The sequence below is a fragment of the Larus michahellis genome, chromosome 5, assembly GCF_964199755.1.
Source record: "Larus michahellis chromosome 5, bLarMic1.1, whole genome shotgun sequence".
In the NCBI taxonomy this organism is placed as follows: Eukaryota; Metazoa; Chordata; class Aves; order Charadriiformes; family Laridae; genus Larus; species Larus michahellis.
The window spans coordinates 56,333,056-56,347,249 of NC_133900.1; the positions used below are offsets into that span (position 1 = coordinate 56,333,056).

Consider the following 14,194-nt stretch of genomic DNA (forward strand, 5'->3'; position numbering starts at 1 on the left):
CTTGTGCAAGAGATTTCCCCCAGCAGCAGTGTTGAAACAGCTCAGATTTCAGTGCTTTGCTTAGTTCCTTTCCTCTAATGTGGGCCTCTCTGAACACAAGTTACAAAACAAGGCTACAGCCACCGACCACCAAACTGACCTGTAGTACATGGATTTATTTCCTACTCTGCCAAAGGGAAAAATGAAGGACATCATAGTGATGTCTGCAGCTTCCACATGTAGTATAGACATGTAGCATTCACCTTGAAAAAAATCATGATGAAGATAAACCTGTAAGACACAGCTACTGCTGCGTTAAGAAGGCTGAACAGCCCTTAAAGTGATAGTCTGTGGAAAAAAACAGCGTGCAGCGTCTAGGAAAAAAACCAAAACAGTTCTTTTCTCATAAATGGGTTTTAGCTATTTTTGGATTTACTTTTTTTTTAGCTTACCAACCAAAGGGGACGTACACCATAAGCTATGTGAATGGAACCATCTCTAAGATGACTTCTAATTAATGGTAGCCTCTGTTTCTCATGATGGACTGATTCTCTGTAATATAAATAACAGTTAGCTTATATTAAAATAATAAAAAAAAAAAAAGCTTGCTGCTGCAAAGATATTCAGAATCTCAAAGTAAGACTGCTACCACAGTTTTGGTTCAGATCACTTGCACATTATGAAATATTCTTTACGTACAAAATTATACTACTTTTAACCCACCATGGACCCAGGAACTGGATAAATCATACACAGAGTGGCTGATTCTGACTGAATGGGTCTTTTCAGTATTTCTCATGGAACAACTACGGCAACAGAGGCTCAAGGACAGCCTCCTCATGTAGCACACTACAGTGCTGCAATGTGTGAGTGACAAAGCATCTCAACCACACAGCTGTAATGATTTACCTTCACTGGACCTTTGCCTTAACCTTACTCCTGGAATAGTTTCATGTGAAACACTCCTTGGAAACAAAGGGTCAGATTTATTATTATAGAAAATTTCAACACAGATGGCTAATGTTTGCCAAAGTTCTCATGAAAACCAGAAAAATCTTGTCTCGAAAGGGAAAGCGATAATCATCTTTACTGGGGATTGTAGAGAAGCTGTTGTAGAGAGCCTTCTGCCTATTCAGAACACGGAGACACATTCTCGTGGTGTAAAACTACCCTTCCTGTCTTAAAAACTAATGTGTGAGTGAACTTAAGTTTAAAGGAATAAGCAACATGCTCAAAAACCAGGTCTGGTTACTTCTCACTAAATGAGAGGGAAGAAAATAAAAAAAGCCTCACCAGTATCTTGTTTTAATTTTTTAATGACTAAGTGTAACAAAACCAAGCAACCATGAGTAAGATAATTGTACACATACATTCAGTAACTACAGATGTGTTAGTCTACAACTAAATTGTGTGAATTGATCATTGACCTCAATACTTGTTCCCTCCTTGCTCTTCCACCCCCTCCTCACATGAAAGATTCATATACAGTGCAGATCTGAGCCACTGCTCAAAGTCAGTAGAAGTACTTTTGTTACCGTCAGTAGGAAATGTAGTAGGCCAAGCACTGAAATAAAAGACTTTTCTGGCCTCTGTTTTAACTTCCTGTACCTCAGTGTTTGCCTTCATTGACCAGGATACCTTTCCTGACTATCAGATCAGTACTTTTTTTTACGAGCAGGAATCCTCCCAGAGTTGAAAAATTTTTCCTTTTGACATGATTGTTTATTTCAAAGGCTGTTACTTGATTCAGATGTAAGATTTACTTGATCCAAGATATGCAACTTAAATTCATAATCTAATAATTTAATTTGACAGTGCAAATACAAAACTGGCAATTAAGTGGAGCAAAAAAAATATTTCTTACAGGACAACACTGTTCAATCCTTACTATTTCAGAAGGGCTCCTTTGGTAAATCCTGTTCAAAACCCCACATTCTCTGTTTTGTGTTAATAGATTGATCCCATGAAGGAGAACAAATCTTTATAATTCATTGTGTTGAAGACCTTGAGAGATTCTGCTGGATAAGTCTTGCAAGTGCTTCTTTACCTGGTAGAAAAACAAAACACATCAAATAAATTTTAGTAAGACAATGAACTATCAGCATCATGTATTCAGATTTTGCTACCAGTATATGTGACAACAGGAAGAGCTGAGACAAGGGAGGATTCAGGCATTTTAGAGTTAGGTCTATAAAAAACAATTATGCATATCCTGTACTAAACATGGAGCACTGGTGTGCCTTAAACGCCCCCTCTGGAAGTCATTCAACTCGCATGGATAATCTACATACCCTCTACTACTGAATTAAACTTTCAACATGTATGTACACTGGATTTATACTGACCTTATATCCTAGTTCTTTTGTCTTTTCTTCCAGCATGGCATATTTCTCTTTGTTTCTGTTCAGATGATCCTTATCTCCAGTTCCTTCTATATGCTTCAGTTTCTGGTGTGAAATCTCTAATTGCTTCTGATAATGATGGTGTTTTTCAATTTTTGCTTCAAAGTGTTTCAGCTCCTCCTAAGACAACAAATACACACAGCTTCACAGTATTTTCTTTCCAAGGCTTCCTCTCTCTTTTCTTGCCAAGACATCCCTAATGCTACTTTACTAAGTCAAGCACAGAAAGCTTTTTCAGTTCCCTGCTTCTTAAGAATGTCTGGACAACACGTTATCATCACCACCCAGACACCCAATTTTGAAGGCAGGTGCTGAAAATGTCCCACTGCAGAGTCCTCAAAAGGAGGCTGCTGACGGCTGTGAGGTGGTAGGAGATGATAGCAGTGAGTACCAAATAAAAGTTTATACGTAAGAATAGTGGACTGGGAGGAGGGAGACAGAGAGAAAATTTTTAAGAGAAGCCTCCTTTCAAAACCAGGTCCTGGATTTCCAATTTTCTGCTTGGACTTAAACGTTTTCTGGGTTTGCAGTCTGCTATGATGAATCTGAAACAGGATGAACTAATTAACAAACAAAAAGTCCCAAAGCCAGACTAACTATGGTGTTCAGTGATGGTCCTCAGATAACCTGGTACACTGCAAAGGGGACCAAAGAATGCATAATGTCTCTACCTACCAAAGCATGTTCTTGTTTTGCTACTTCAAGACAGTAAATTCAGTTTCTCTGCATCTTAGGACATGTCCTCTCTGAAGAGGATATGAACAGTTCAAACTGTGATATCACAGTTCGATGCATAACATACAGAAAAACTCTGACAAATCCAACAGTGAAATCCCTCTGTTTGACAGAGCCCACTTAATTTTGGTCACTGGTGTGTTTCAGTCCTGGTGGCTGACAAAATTCCTCTCATTTCAAGACAATTTAAAAAAAAATAATAAAAATCCATCATCCTAATAGATCTTCAGTTTTTAAAGCAAAGCGGTTTTGTTTTCAACACTTCGGACAAGAAAATAGTTTCCTTTTGCTGTAGAATATCCCAGTCTGTTTTACATACTATCTTCAGGACCTTAGTTTGGGGTTTCATTTCAGCTGCTCCTCTCAGATGATGTACCAGCAGAGCAGCACTTTTATCTTTCATTATGAAACCCTTATGAAGGTTGGCACTGTGGCCAGTCAGGAGAAGACACAACTTCATATGCTCAAACAAGGCTGAACGGAATCAGCACATGATTTCTTTGATTCTGCTCTCATGGACTTTTTAAATAGGCAGATGTTCCACTGTGATTCCTATTGTCTTACTTTTGTTAGGATGTCCCAACATTCACGGTAACAAGACAGGTTTGGTCTGGTGAAGAGGTTTGCCTCAATGAAGATTTCTACTAAAACAGTAAAATTAATAAGCAGATATGTGTTCTTGCTTATGGAATTGGGTTTTTCTTTTTCACTGTGGCAGATATGAAGGTCAAATTTACCTCTCATGCAATTGTACATTCCTGATGAGAATGTCCCACTGGGGACAGCAGAAGCCTTGTTGCAGGCATCAGCAGGCTTTCCTCTGCTGCTCTTACAAGCAGGGCCACTGAAATCAGTGTAACTAAAATGTTTGCTTCATAAGAGAATTGAGATGCATATGAGTTAAAAGAAATAAGATGGATATTTGACATCTAGGAGAGACAGATGTCAACCCCTGTCCCAGGCAGTTAAAACTCTCTCATTACATTATCTGGAAAGAAGTTCAAGGTGTCCCTAGCCATGCCTTGGAGGGTAAGACAACATTGTAAGTACACGCAACTCCATGAAGAAGCCCTGAAGAGGTACTTCTCCACGCTAACAACCAAAATCTATTCTGATAAACAGGTAGAGTCAGATAAAAAAACCCCACCATTATCTCAATGCAATTTGAATTAAATAAAACCAGTATGAATCCCACAGGAATTAATTTCGATAATATTTCCTTGAAAAGTGGTCTTTATCTTGGTACTTTTGGATCAATTCCACAGAGCTCCAACACAGGAAGGTAGCGGTGCAAGAGGTAGGCATGAGAGGGAAATTGTTGGGTATATAGAGTACACTGCTTCCCAAAGAAGTAACTACATTAAGACATTGGGTAAGAGAGGGAAACTTGGTGCATTGGATAATTGCATAAATTGGTCCATTGCATAACTGGAATTCTACTTACCCGAAAAGATTCAAGTTCTTTCTCAGTGAAATTGGCTGATTTCGCCATGTCCCACAAATCAATCACTCTTGGTTCTTCAAATTCTAAACAAACACATACCACTAAATGAAAATCTGGACCCAATGCTTTTATGCCCAGCTTGTATTAAACATGCTTTCTCACATACACACACACACAGACACATTAAGCACTGCATTACTGATAGGTCTACTATTTGGACAAAAAAGGAGAAAAACCCAAGTACTGTACTTAAAACTACAGTATTGCTGTAGCAAGTTTTTAAAAAGTAAAAAAAAAACACCGAGGAACTGAATAACAGCACTGCTTGCCCTGCAATGTCGTCCCTGTCCTCCTGGGGATGAAGGCATAATATCCCTTCTCATGTCAGCATGGAAGACAGAACTATACTCTTTACAGGTTGTCCCTCTCTTTTATTTAGGCTTCTAGTGTTGGCTTCTAAATAGAACAGGTTGGCTGTATCTCATCATCCCGTTGTGGTCACACCATGTACTGCAATACTGTGACTACATTTTATTACTTGCCCACTGATTTTTAATTTTTTAAAAATGAAATTAATCCCAAATAAAAAAAAAACACCACTGTGTCATACCACTGGTTGTGTCATAGCCCTGGTGACTGACTTTACGCAAACGCTCAAATCCCTGATTGATGCTTCTTAGCTTGTCTTTGAGTTCTCTGTGTTTGTTGTGCAAGATCTCCTCTTTCACCAGGTTCTCTTCGGATGGGTTGATAACGTTTTTGTGGATATCTGTTGAAGAAAAAAAGTGTTGTTGATTGTAGGCCAAATCCTGATAGGTCAAAAGCTCCACAAATCCCCCAAGTCTGAGTCAAATAAAAGATAAGTTCTTAGCATTTGAGCCGAGTGTAAATAAAGCATCCACACCACACTCTGAGAGGCATCAATTCCTTTTGCAGGTCAATATTAAGATCAATGCCCCTCAGTGCTCTGGAGGGTGATATTACAGAAACGCCTTTTAATTCCCACTGGCTACCAGCCAAGATTTTAATAAGGAAATGTTTGTATTTTCCTAGGTTAGGAATATCCCAACGAATTGGAGTAGGGATGATTGACGAGTCCTGTGCCCTCTTCCCTAGGCATTACATGAACCAATCAGGACATCTAACATTGAAATGACTTCTAGCAGCTTCCAGCTTGGACTCTACAATGCAAACATCAAACTGCCTATAAGCTTTAAAATACTTTGGCTCTAACAATTTTAGCTAGGATTAGTACAGCAAGCTGGTTTCAGATCCTCAATGTTTTAATACACCTCAGGCTCAGTGCCTAAGATATTCAAGTATATCCTCTTGGGCTCCCAGCTGCTGAGATAAAACATGCATGTTCTGCAGACTTTAGGGCCGTATTTTGCAGCAGTGGATCTACGCATGCTGCATAATTTCCAGTAAAATACTATGGTCATCATTGCTAATCTGATGGTATCTTCCCTGCTTGAAACGCAGGCAGAATCAGAAAACTGAAATGGCAACATTTTCACTATCTGGCAAGATTTTTGGCAGCTAACGCAGATCTAAACCCAGCAAGTATTTGGAAATGTCATCATCTGCAAGCAGTTCTGATAGAAATGTAAGACTACAGGAATTTCACAGAAACTTGGAAACAATGGAGGCAAAGGGCAGAGAAAAGAGCTGTACGGATCTTGAAACATCAGAGAAATGTTCAGGCACCTTCTGTTCTGCTCACAGTCTCCAGCAGAATATTGTATTCACGAATCTTTTCTTTGTGATGCTTAAATTCTCGCCAAAGCTTATCCAACTCCTCATCAGAGAACTTCCCAGAGGTCTTGGCCTGAAAGAAACATGAGCTCATTGTGCTTTCCAGGCCAAGTGCTTTTAAGTGCACTCAACTGCCAAAACTTCTTCCTACTTCCCACCACATTTCAAAAATTATTAAGTCCAGCTTTTCCTTAAGATCTTTTGTTTTAAATCCCTCTCTATTAGTAGGAGGTCAGGATTTAGACATCGATGGATACGGTGGCTTTTATCGTGTCAAAAGGAAGTTTGCTTCAGACTTATAAAACTAGACTTGCTATGGGCTACCCAGTGAAAAGTGTCTGCCATTTCTATTCCATGGAAATCAATTTAATAGAGAAATAGGGCCATGGAGCTCCATATGCAACTGAAAGGGGACTGTTTGCATGAGGGATGCAGCACAGTCTTACTTAATCTTACTCTACTGGCAAGCCAAGATTTTATCCTGCTGTGCATTTGCTCTGCAGTGATTTGTTCCTCACTGAACTACTTTTTAGCAATCAGGGAAGCACTGGTCAGACAGCTGGAGTACTACCCACACAAATCTGGTGACTTATTTGCTGCTATGCATGATCAATAGTGAACGTTTTTAAGATCTATTCAGCCCCAACCCTTTTTTTTTTTGTGCTTAGGGAATGTTTCTATCTAATGGAGTTTACTGTTCCCCAAAGCACATGATGTCATGTCCCTTGCCAGAGCTGTATCTAGTCACAGTAACATTTTAAAACCCAGTAAATCTTTTTCTCTGCTCTACTACCACTGCACTAGACTGGTGTAAGAATTCTTTGCTTTACCTGACTGCTTGTTTCTTAAAACTTCAATTATTTAATTTTTGAAGATTATGACTTCACCAGTTTTAACTGCCCAGAGTGACAGTACACTTTCTATATTTTATGCATTAATGCAAATCCTGGCAATTTTCACTTGAATACCAGGTTGGGAAAGTCTTAATTTAACACTCCTCACTACATGTTTCACTTTTAAAGAGTCTATGAAATGGTTCTATTTTAAATGCACCTTTTTTAAAAAGCCCAGAAACAACAATAAGAAAAACACGAAAAACACCATAGGTATACTACCACACAGTGTAACAGTCACACGAAGCACAATCATGAGTTCAGTGAAATCTGAGGAAAAATTTTGTTTTTCCTCAGTGGACCCAGGATCCTACCCTCCATGCAGACTGATGTGTGTGTTTTCTTTGGTCACACCTGGTGACCTGGATGCAGGTGGGATGCTCTCAGGGCACAAAGATGTGCGGTACAAAGCACAGCAGCTTGGCCAGGAATTAAAAGCAGAGTAGTAAAGCTATTCAATTCCAAGTCTGGGGGCTCTCAGAAGACACAGGCAATAGTTCAGTGGAGAAACACTGATTTCCTACACTCCAGTTCCTGGAAATCTTACTCACCTTGCTCCACAATTTTTCCAGTCTTGGATCATCTAGTGTATCACTTTCTGTACCGTCTTTAATGTAGTTGGTATCAACTAGTTGAGAGTCTTTCTTTCCATTCATTCCATATTTAGTCATAATGACTGCAAGGGAATAGAAGATACAGAAACATTAGAACCAATTATGGATGTATAGAAGATGAGAGATTGGTTACATCCTTGACTTGCAGAGCTGGATTTTGCAGCTCACAGTGGAAAAGCTAACAGTTTTAAGACACAGAGGTCCCAGGTTTAATGACATCTTCTGAAAACATCAGGAGCAAAGGAATCTGTTAGCCTCCTGCAGCTCCCTACTGACCTCCAAGGAACTTGTGTGTGGTCACTGTCTGGAAAGACAACCTGTTATTTAACGGCTCAAACACAAACACAGGTGTCTAACCATGCATGCATCTGATGCAAAGTTTAAACTCCTTCTGTAAAGATACCATACCATTACATCAAAGCTGCATCTAAGTTTGGTTTCTTTCAAAGGTATACTTTACCATTCAAGTTGCGTCTAAGTTTGGCTTCTTTCTCTCCATCTTCATCTAGCCCTTCAGCCTTCAGTTTTTTCCAGCTTAGCTCATCCTTTTCTTGCAATTTTAGATCACTGTGCAACTCTGCCAGTTTCACAGCAGAGAGATGAAGCTAACAAGAACAGAGAAAGGTTGTATTCAGTTATGTGGAGTCACCTCCTGTTGCATTGTTACCTCAGAAGCCAATATAGATGCGTAGCCAGTATAGCACATATTTTACTCTAATGCTGTGTATCCATCTGAATTTAAGGGCCTTAACATATGAGCCACTGCACACATAACACCTCTTGCCCATGAACATGGCTATGTCCCCAGCATACTAGTGTTAATAGAGTGTGATCATGTAGCTTTCTCTCTCAGCTCTTCGGCTACTTGGATAACAGTGAAATAACGTAAGGGATAAAAATCTGTTTCTTTCTTTGGTGTTCCTTCAAGTAATATTTAAATGGGATTTCCCCTCCTACTTTTAACAGGACCACCTTCTAAAACAGACTCTACCTTAAAAATGTCCAGTACCAGTACCAAAGAATGTAAAAAAATAATTAATTAAATCAATCCAGTTTCACTAATTCACAAAAGGCAGTAATGACCAAAATTCTCAAACAACATGCCATTGCCACCACATGTGCTTTCTTGTAGTAACCATACAGTTATAGTGAGTCAGTAAATTTTATTTGTCAGTGTGGTTTTGCAGATTACCAGGACACTGAGGATGGCCTTGCAGGTCAAAAAGCTACTTCATCAGCAATTTCTACTACGATCAAAGCGCAAAATTTTCTAAGATCGCTTCTTAACATGGTTTATGTACATTAAAAACATACAAAACCTAGAGGTAGTCCTGTCCCACAAAACAGAACAAAAAGATAACATACTGAGGCTGAAGCTATCAAAAAAAAAATTAAGACTTAAATGAATGATAGGTTATCTTGAAATTTTGTGAACTACAGAGAAAATAGGAACAACAACGACTAATATGCAGTTGGCTAAGCAGCATTGCTGTAAGCTGAGTCTGAACTTCCAGATTTTGAACACATTAGATACTCAGTTTAAAACAAAGAAATGTAACAAATCATATTAATGCCTCAGAATTTCTTTTGTGTGTGCATGCACGCATGTTAATAACAAGAAAGCGAGGTAAGGAAAAGCGCAGAGAAGAGAGGGGATCAAAAAAACACAAGCAGTGTGACTCCCAGTGCAGTTCTGCCTGAGCTGCCTCAGTCCTTCTACCCCTGACCACTGAGCAGACAGCTCCTGGGAGCCCAGATCCAGCTCTGAACCACCTGGGCTAGGAGAAGCTTATTTACTGGAGGGTTTCTTTTTGTCATTAAAATCAGATTACAGATTTTAAAAATTCTCATTTTCAGTGAGGAAGCAGCGTGTTTAATAAACACAGAATCAGAACTCAGTATCATTTTTAAACATCAGAATGATACTGAAAAGATTCAGCCATTCATTTGAGCGTCAGCAGGTTATTTGAAAGCAACTAGGAAAATGTCATTATTTTGAGCTAATGCCCTAAATTCCTATTGACAGGAAGTCAGGAACCTATGCACATTATTGTTGCTACTTTCAGCTTAGGCTGTCCTATTAATTAGTCTTGTGCTACTGAATATAATTATTTTAATTTTTAAATTAAAGATTTTTTTGTATCTTGCAGTTGGCTTACTGAAATAATTTACTAAAATCTAGAGTAGTTACAATCACAGGTAAATACAAAATTTATAGAACACATTAAAACTTCTGATCCCTTTAATACTAATGCAAAGGAGCAGGCCTATTGTCTTCTTTACCATCTACTTTTGGGGAACTGCTTGATAAAAGCTAAGCACTTAGAAGGAACCACTTTATTTATGATTTTTAGTATGGGCTAAAGCCGAAAAAACCCTAATCATGTACTTATTTGCTTTTCTGGAGCAGGATGACCTGAACAGCCAGTGTCATTGCTGCAGTGGCACCAAGTAACAACGCTTTGCTCAGCAAGAATTGCACGCTGATGCTTCAGGAGGAAGACTGAGTGAAAAGTTTACTATAAGCTTTTGAAATGGAAATGACCAATCATTTCAGTATTTCTGTATTCTAATGTCAGCATTCAAGAAGCACGGACTTAATATGTAGTTAGGCTGAGCAAATTCCGTAAAAAAAAAAAATCACCAGCAATTACTTAGGTAATAATTAATTCAGCTCCTTAGTACTGCAAAAATAGGAAAAAACAATCTTTTAAACAGATGTCTTTATCATCAGAGACACACTGTTGTATAAAATATTACAGAATGCAGTTTATATCAAATACTCTCTGCAGTTAGTGCAATCTCATAAACACATACAGTTTTGTGTTTTCTAAAAAGTTCCAGAGAGGAATATCAGAACTTCTAAACATAAAGATTGGAGACATCTCATCATCAATCAAACATTAATTAAACTCTTAATAAAACCAAGAAACTACATATTAAGCCCACTGTTCCTTAATGAAAAAAAAAATAATTCTATTCACATTTCTCCCAGTTCCAATAAGATTTTTCTGATTCTCATTGTAATTTAGTATGAAGCTCAACTAACTGTCCTTTAAAACATTATAAATCCTTTGAAGCCTGCTGGAAGCCCCTTGCCTGTTCCATTTATTACACAGAAGTGAATACATAGGCTAATTTAAAGTATATAGTTCAAGAACCGCTTCCTTCAAGATCATCTCATGTAGGACCCTGAATGACACTAGGTAAAAAATGTCAAGAGGTAAGCCGCCTCCACATCACTTTACTAACATCGAATGTTGGAACCACTAACTAGAGGTGAAAAAGCTAAGTTTAATGATTAAATAAAGTACCAAGTTCCTTACGCTTATACCTTATACTGCCTGAACATTAACATCCAAGATAGGTACCTGGCAATTCTGGGAATGAGTGCTGGAAATCTGTGAAACATTACAACAATTACGTTGTTTGCTGTTTGCCTGGCTACAATCATTACTTGCAATATCATTATCTACACCCTTGCTTCTGAGAAGAAAGGGTTCTTTACTACAAATTTTTTAGGTATAACATGCCCTAGATTCCGGAGCCCAATGCTGCTCTGGGATGGCCAGGAAGCCCCAATAAAAAGCGTTGCTAGAACTGCATGAACAGCAACCACCACAGCACAGCGGACTGTTAGAGACTAGCACGCCAAACCATGTACCTTGTGAAACCCACATAATGTCTGTTATTGGTTCAAAAAACTATAGAATTAGGATCTAATAACTCTTGTATTAAAATAACTTTTCAAAGTTTTTATACAAAACATATACCTATGAAAAGAGATGCTGAGAAAGATCAAACCCTCCCTTCCTCCCTCCCTCAGGGCAACAGGAAGGAATTCTGACTTGCCAGCTCCTGGCTCTCATGAAGTAACGTTTTTGAGCTTTCTGAAGGACTGATCATCCAGCTCTTTGTTGCAATGCTGAGCTGGAATATCCATCTTTTATGTAAAAACAAAGGAGTTCCTTATTTTCAGTACTATCTCCACCACAACCAAAATGAGGGGAAGAGGGTGCAGCATTGGCACTCACAAGTATTTCAAACTAGGTCTAACACACAGGCTCAGTTTTCCTCTTATTCCAGACGTTGCCCAAACATACCGAAAAATCACATTCTAAAATGCAGGCTGGGTGTCAACTGTACTCAAAAGTGAAATTGAGATGGTGGCAAATGTAGTTCAAGTAGGTGTTGCCTCTCTAAAATCTGGCTCACGCGTATAGAATTTACTAAAGCTTAGTTCTTTATTCTGACACAGTTAACTTCATTTTACATTTTAGCATCTTAATGTAGATGACGTAAAGCATCTCAAATTTCAATTCCAAAAGACACAGGTATGAAAATGAAACAAGACTGTAATCGGAAAAATAAGAGAAACCGACAAAACTATCATTATAGGTTATTTCTCGTCTCCATGTTGTTTCTTCTTCAGCTGTCTGTTCACATCTGGAGTTTCATTATCACACACTGCCCTATCCCCCACCCCATCCATCTCCCATTGAGGGAAGGAGTATTTTTGCTATCTTCTTTTGGCACATTGGGAGGAAGCACTAAGGCAGGGCCTCTATTTTTGACTAAACTCAGGGATGTCCTGCCTCTAATTCAATCGCTCAGGCTGGTAAATGCCTACCCAGGATACAGGAAATCCATGATCAATATTAACTATATTCCTTTGCCTTAGAGAACTGAACCTTTACCAGCTATGACTCTAACTTCCACGCTCCACAATATTCAGGGCATGAAGATAGGTGTGCAGTGCGCTCCTCGCCTCCTGTTTGAGCTGTTCTGCTTTGCTGTAATTAAATATTTCCACCGTAATTGAATATTTTGACTGTATTTTCACTTTAATTAAACATTTTTTAGCTCAGAGTGAGAGAAGCTCAAGTATCACTGTAAAAATTAAGGCTCTGATCTGGGAATGGTGATGCCCATTTGCTGGTCAACTCGCATGTGACTACATCACTTGGTATAAATGAAATACCACTGGTGACATAACCAGCAAGGTGGAGGGTTTCTTACTCTCCCGTGCAGTGAGCTCCTGTCCTGTGAAAGGAGGAACTAAGGCTACTGCCTTCAGACAGGACACGCTGAAAGCACCATGCCCCTAAAAGAAAGGGGCTAAAGCATCCAACCAGCGAGTGCAGGAGCCAGTCTCAGATCCTCCATGGTACCCAGACAGGCTTCACTCTCTCTTCCACTTCCTGGGCAAGTCCTTTAACTGGTGGATTTAAACATGGGAAGATCAACACTTCCCATGACACATGGCAGGAGAGGGCAAAGGAGACACCTCCTGAGAGAAGCCCTTACACAGCACCGCTGTTCCCAGATGCCTGCGGGTCCACAGAGCCCCCTGGGAGCGGGGTCGTGTGGGTCCGGCTCTGAGCTGCCCGTCGCGGGCAGCCAGGTCTAAAATCCAAACAAAAGCTACGGCAGCCCGGAGGCCCGACACCCAGCCGGCGGCTTGGCCAGGCGACGCCGGGCCGGGCAGCCTCGGTTTCTCCTCACACACCAGCCCCGAGCTCCAGCTGCCGCCCGCGCCGCTTCTCCCGCCGCACTTCACCCCCTGAGGCGGCTGACAGGGAACGAGTGTCCGAAGAGGCCGAGCCCGGCCCTGGGTCCCCCTCAGAGCTCTGCCAGAACACTCCCTCAGAGCGCCGCCATCGCCCCCGCTCCTCCCCCGCCGCCTCACTCACCCGCTGCGCCTTCTCCCAGATCTGGTTCAGCCTCACCACCCGGAACTCCCCGGCCTCCCGCCGCTTGGCGCCGGCGGCCGCCAACCCCTCGTTGGCCTCCCGGGAGTATTTGCTGGCCTGGACGCCAGCGGCAAGGAGGAGTGCAGCACCGAGAGCCGCCACAGCCCGCGCCGCCGCCGCCATGTCGCGATGGACGGGGAACTACAAGTCCCGGGATGCCGCGCTGCTTCCCGCCTTCAGGCCCCGGGCGGGCGGGCGGCCGCTGAGGTGCGGGCTCCGCGCCCTCCTGGGCGAGGGAAAGGGGTGTGTTTTCTGGAGGGACAACAGGCAGAAAACGCGTTGTAGGTCGAAAATCCAGTGCCTAGTTTTGGGGTCTGGGTAGCGTGAGAGCAATTAGGTTTGGGCTGTTTCTCTTCAAGTGGCTTCGTGTCATTCCCCTCAGTGTTTGCTTCACAAAATGTGGAAATATGTTGGATGTGGCAGCTTTTGTAGGGTTTTTTTTGCAGCCTGTAATAACTACAGTGAACATTCTGCACCCTGTGTGCCCCTCAGCGAGGTGTTGCTATCAGCTGTGCGAGGAAAAGGGGGCGTATGGGTCTAAACACCACGCCTCTGATCGAACAAAGTTTTCAGATACTAGCACAGAGTTCAAGAGTATACAAAAAAAGAAAGGCAGCTC

General features: G+C 40.8%; 1 protein-coding gene across 1 annotated transcript; it reads right to left on the bottom strand.

Annotated features, from left to right (window-relative positions):
- Nucleotides 1-1,277: 1,277 nt before the first annotated feature.
- Nucleotides 1,278-13,976, bottom strand: LRPAP1 (LDL receptor related protein associated protein 1). Its single transcript, XM_074587470.1, has 8 exons — nt 13,516-13,976; nt 8,283-8,427; nt 7,760-7,884; nt 6,268-6,388; nt 5,171-5,329; nt 4,561-4,643; nt 2,325-2,501; nt 1,278-2,026 (listed from the first exon to the last, which is right to left on the bottom strand). Exons 1-8 carry the CDS (start codon nt 13,696-13,698, stop codon nt 1,961-1,963), a joined length of 1,059 nt encoding a protein of 352 aa, XP_074443571.1. The 5' UTR covers nt 13,699-13,976; the 3' UTR covers nt 1,278-1,960.
- Between the last annotated feature and the right edge of the window lie 218 nt (nt 13,977-14,194).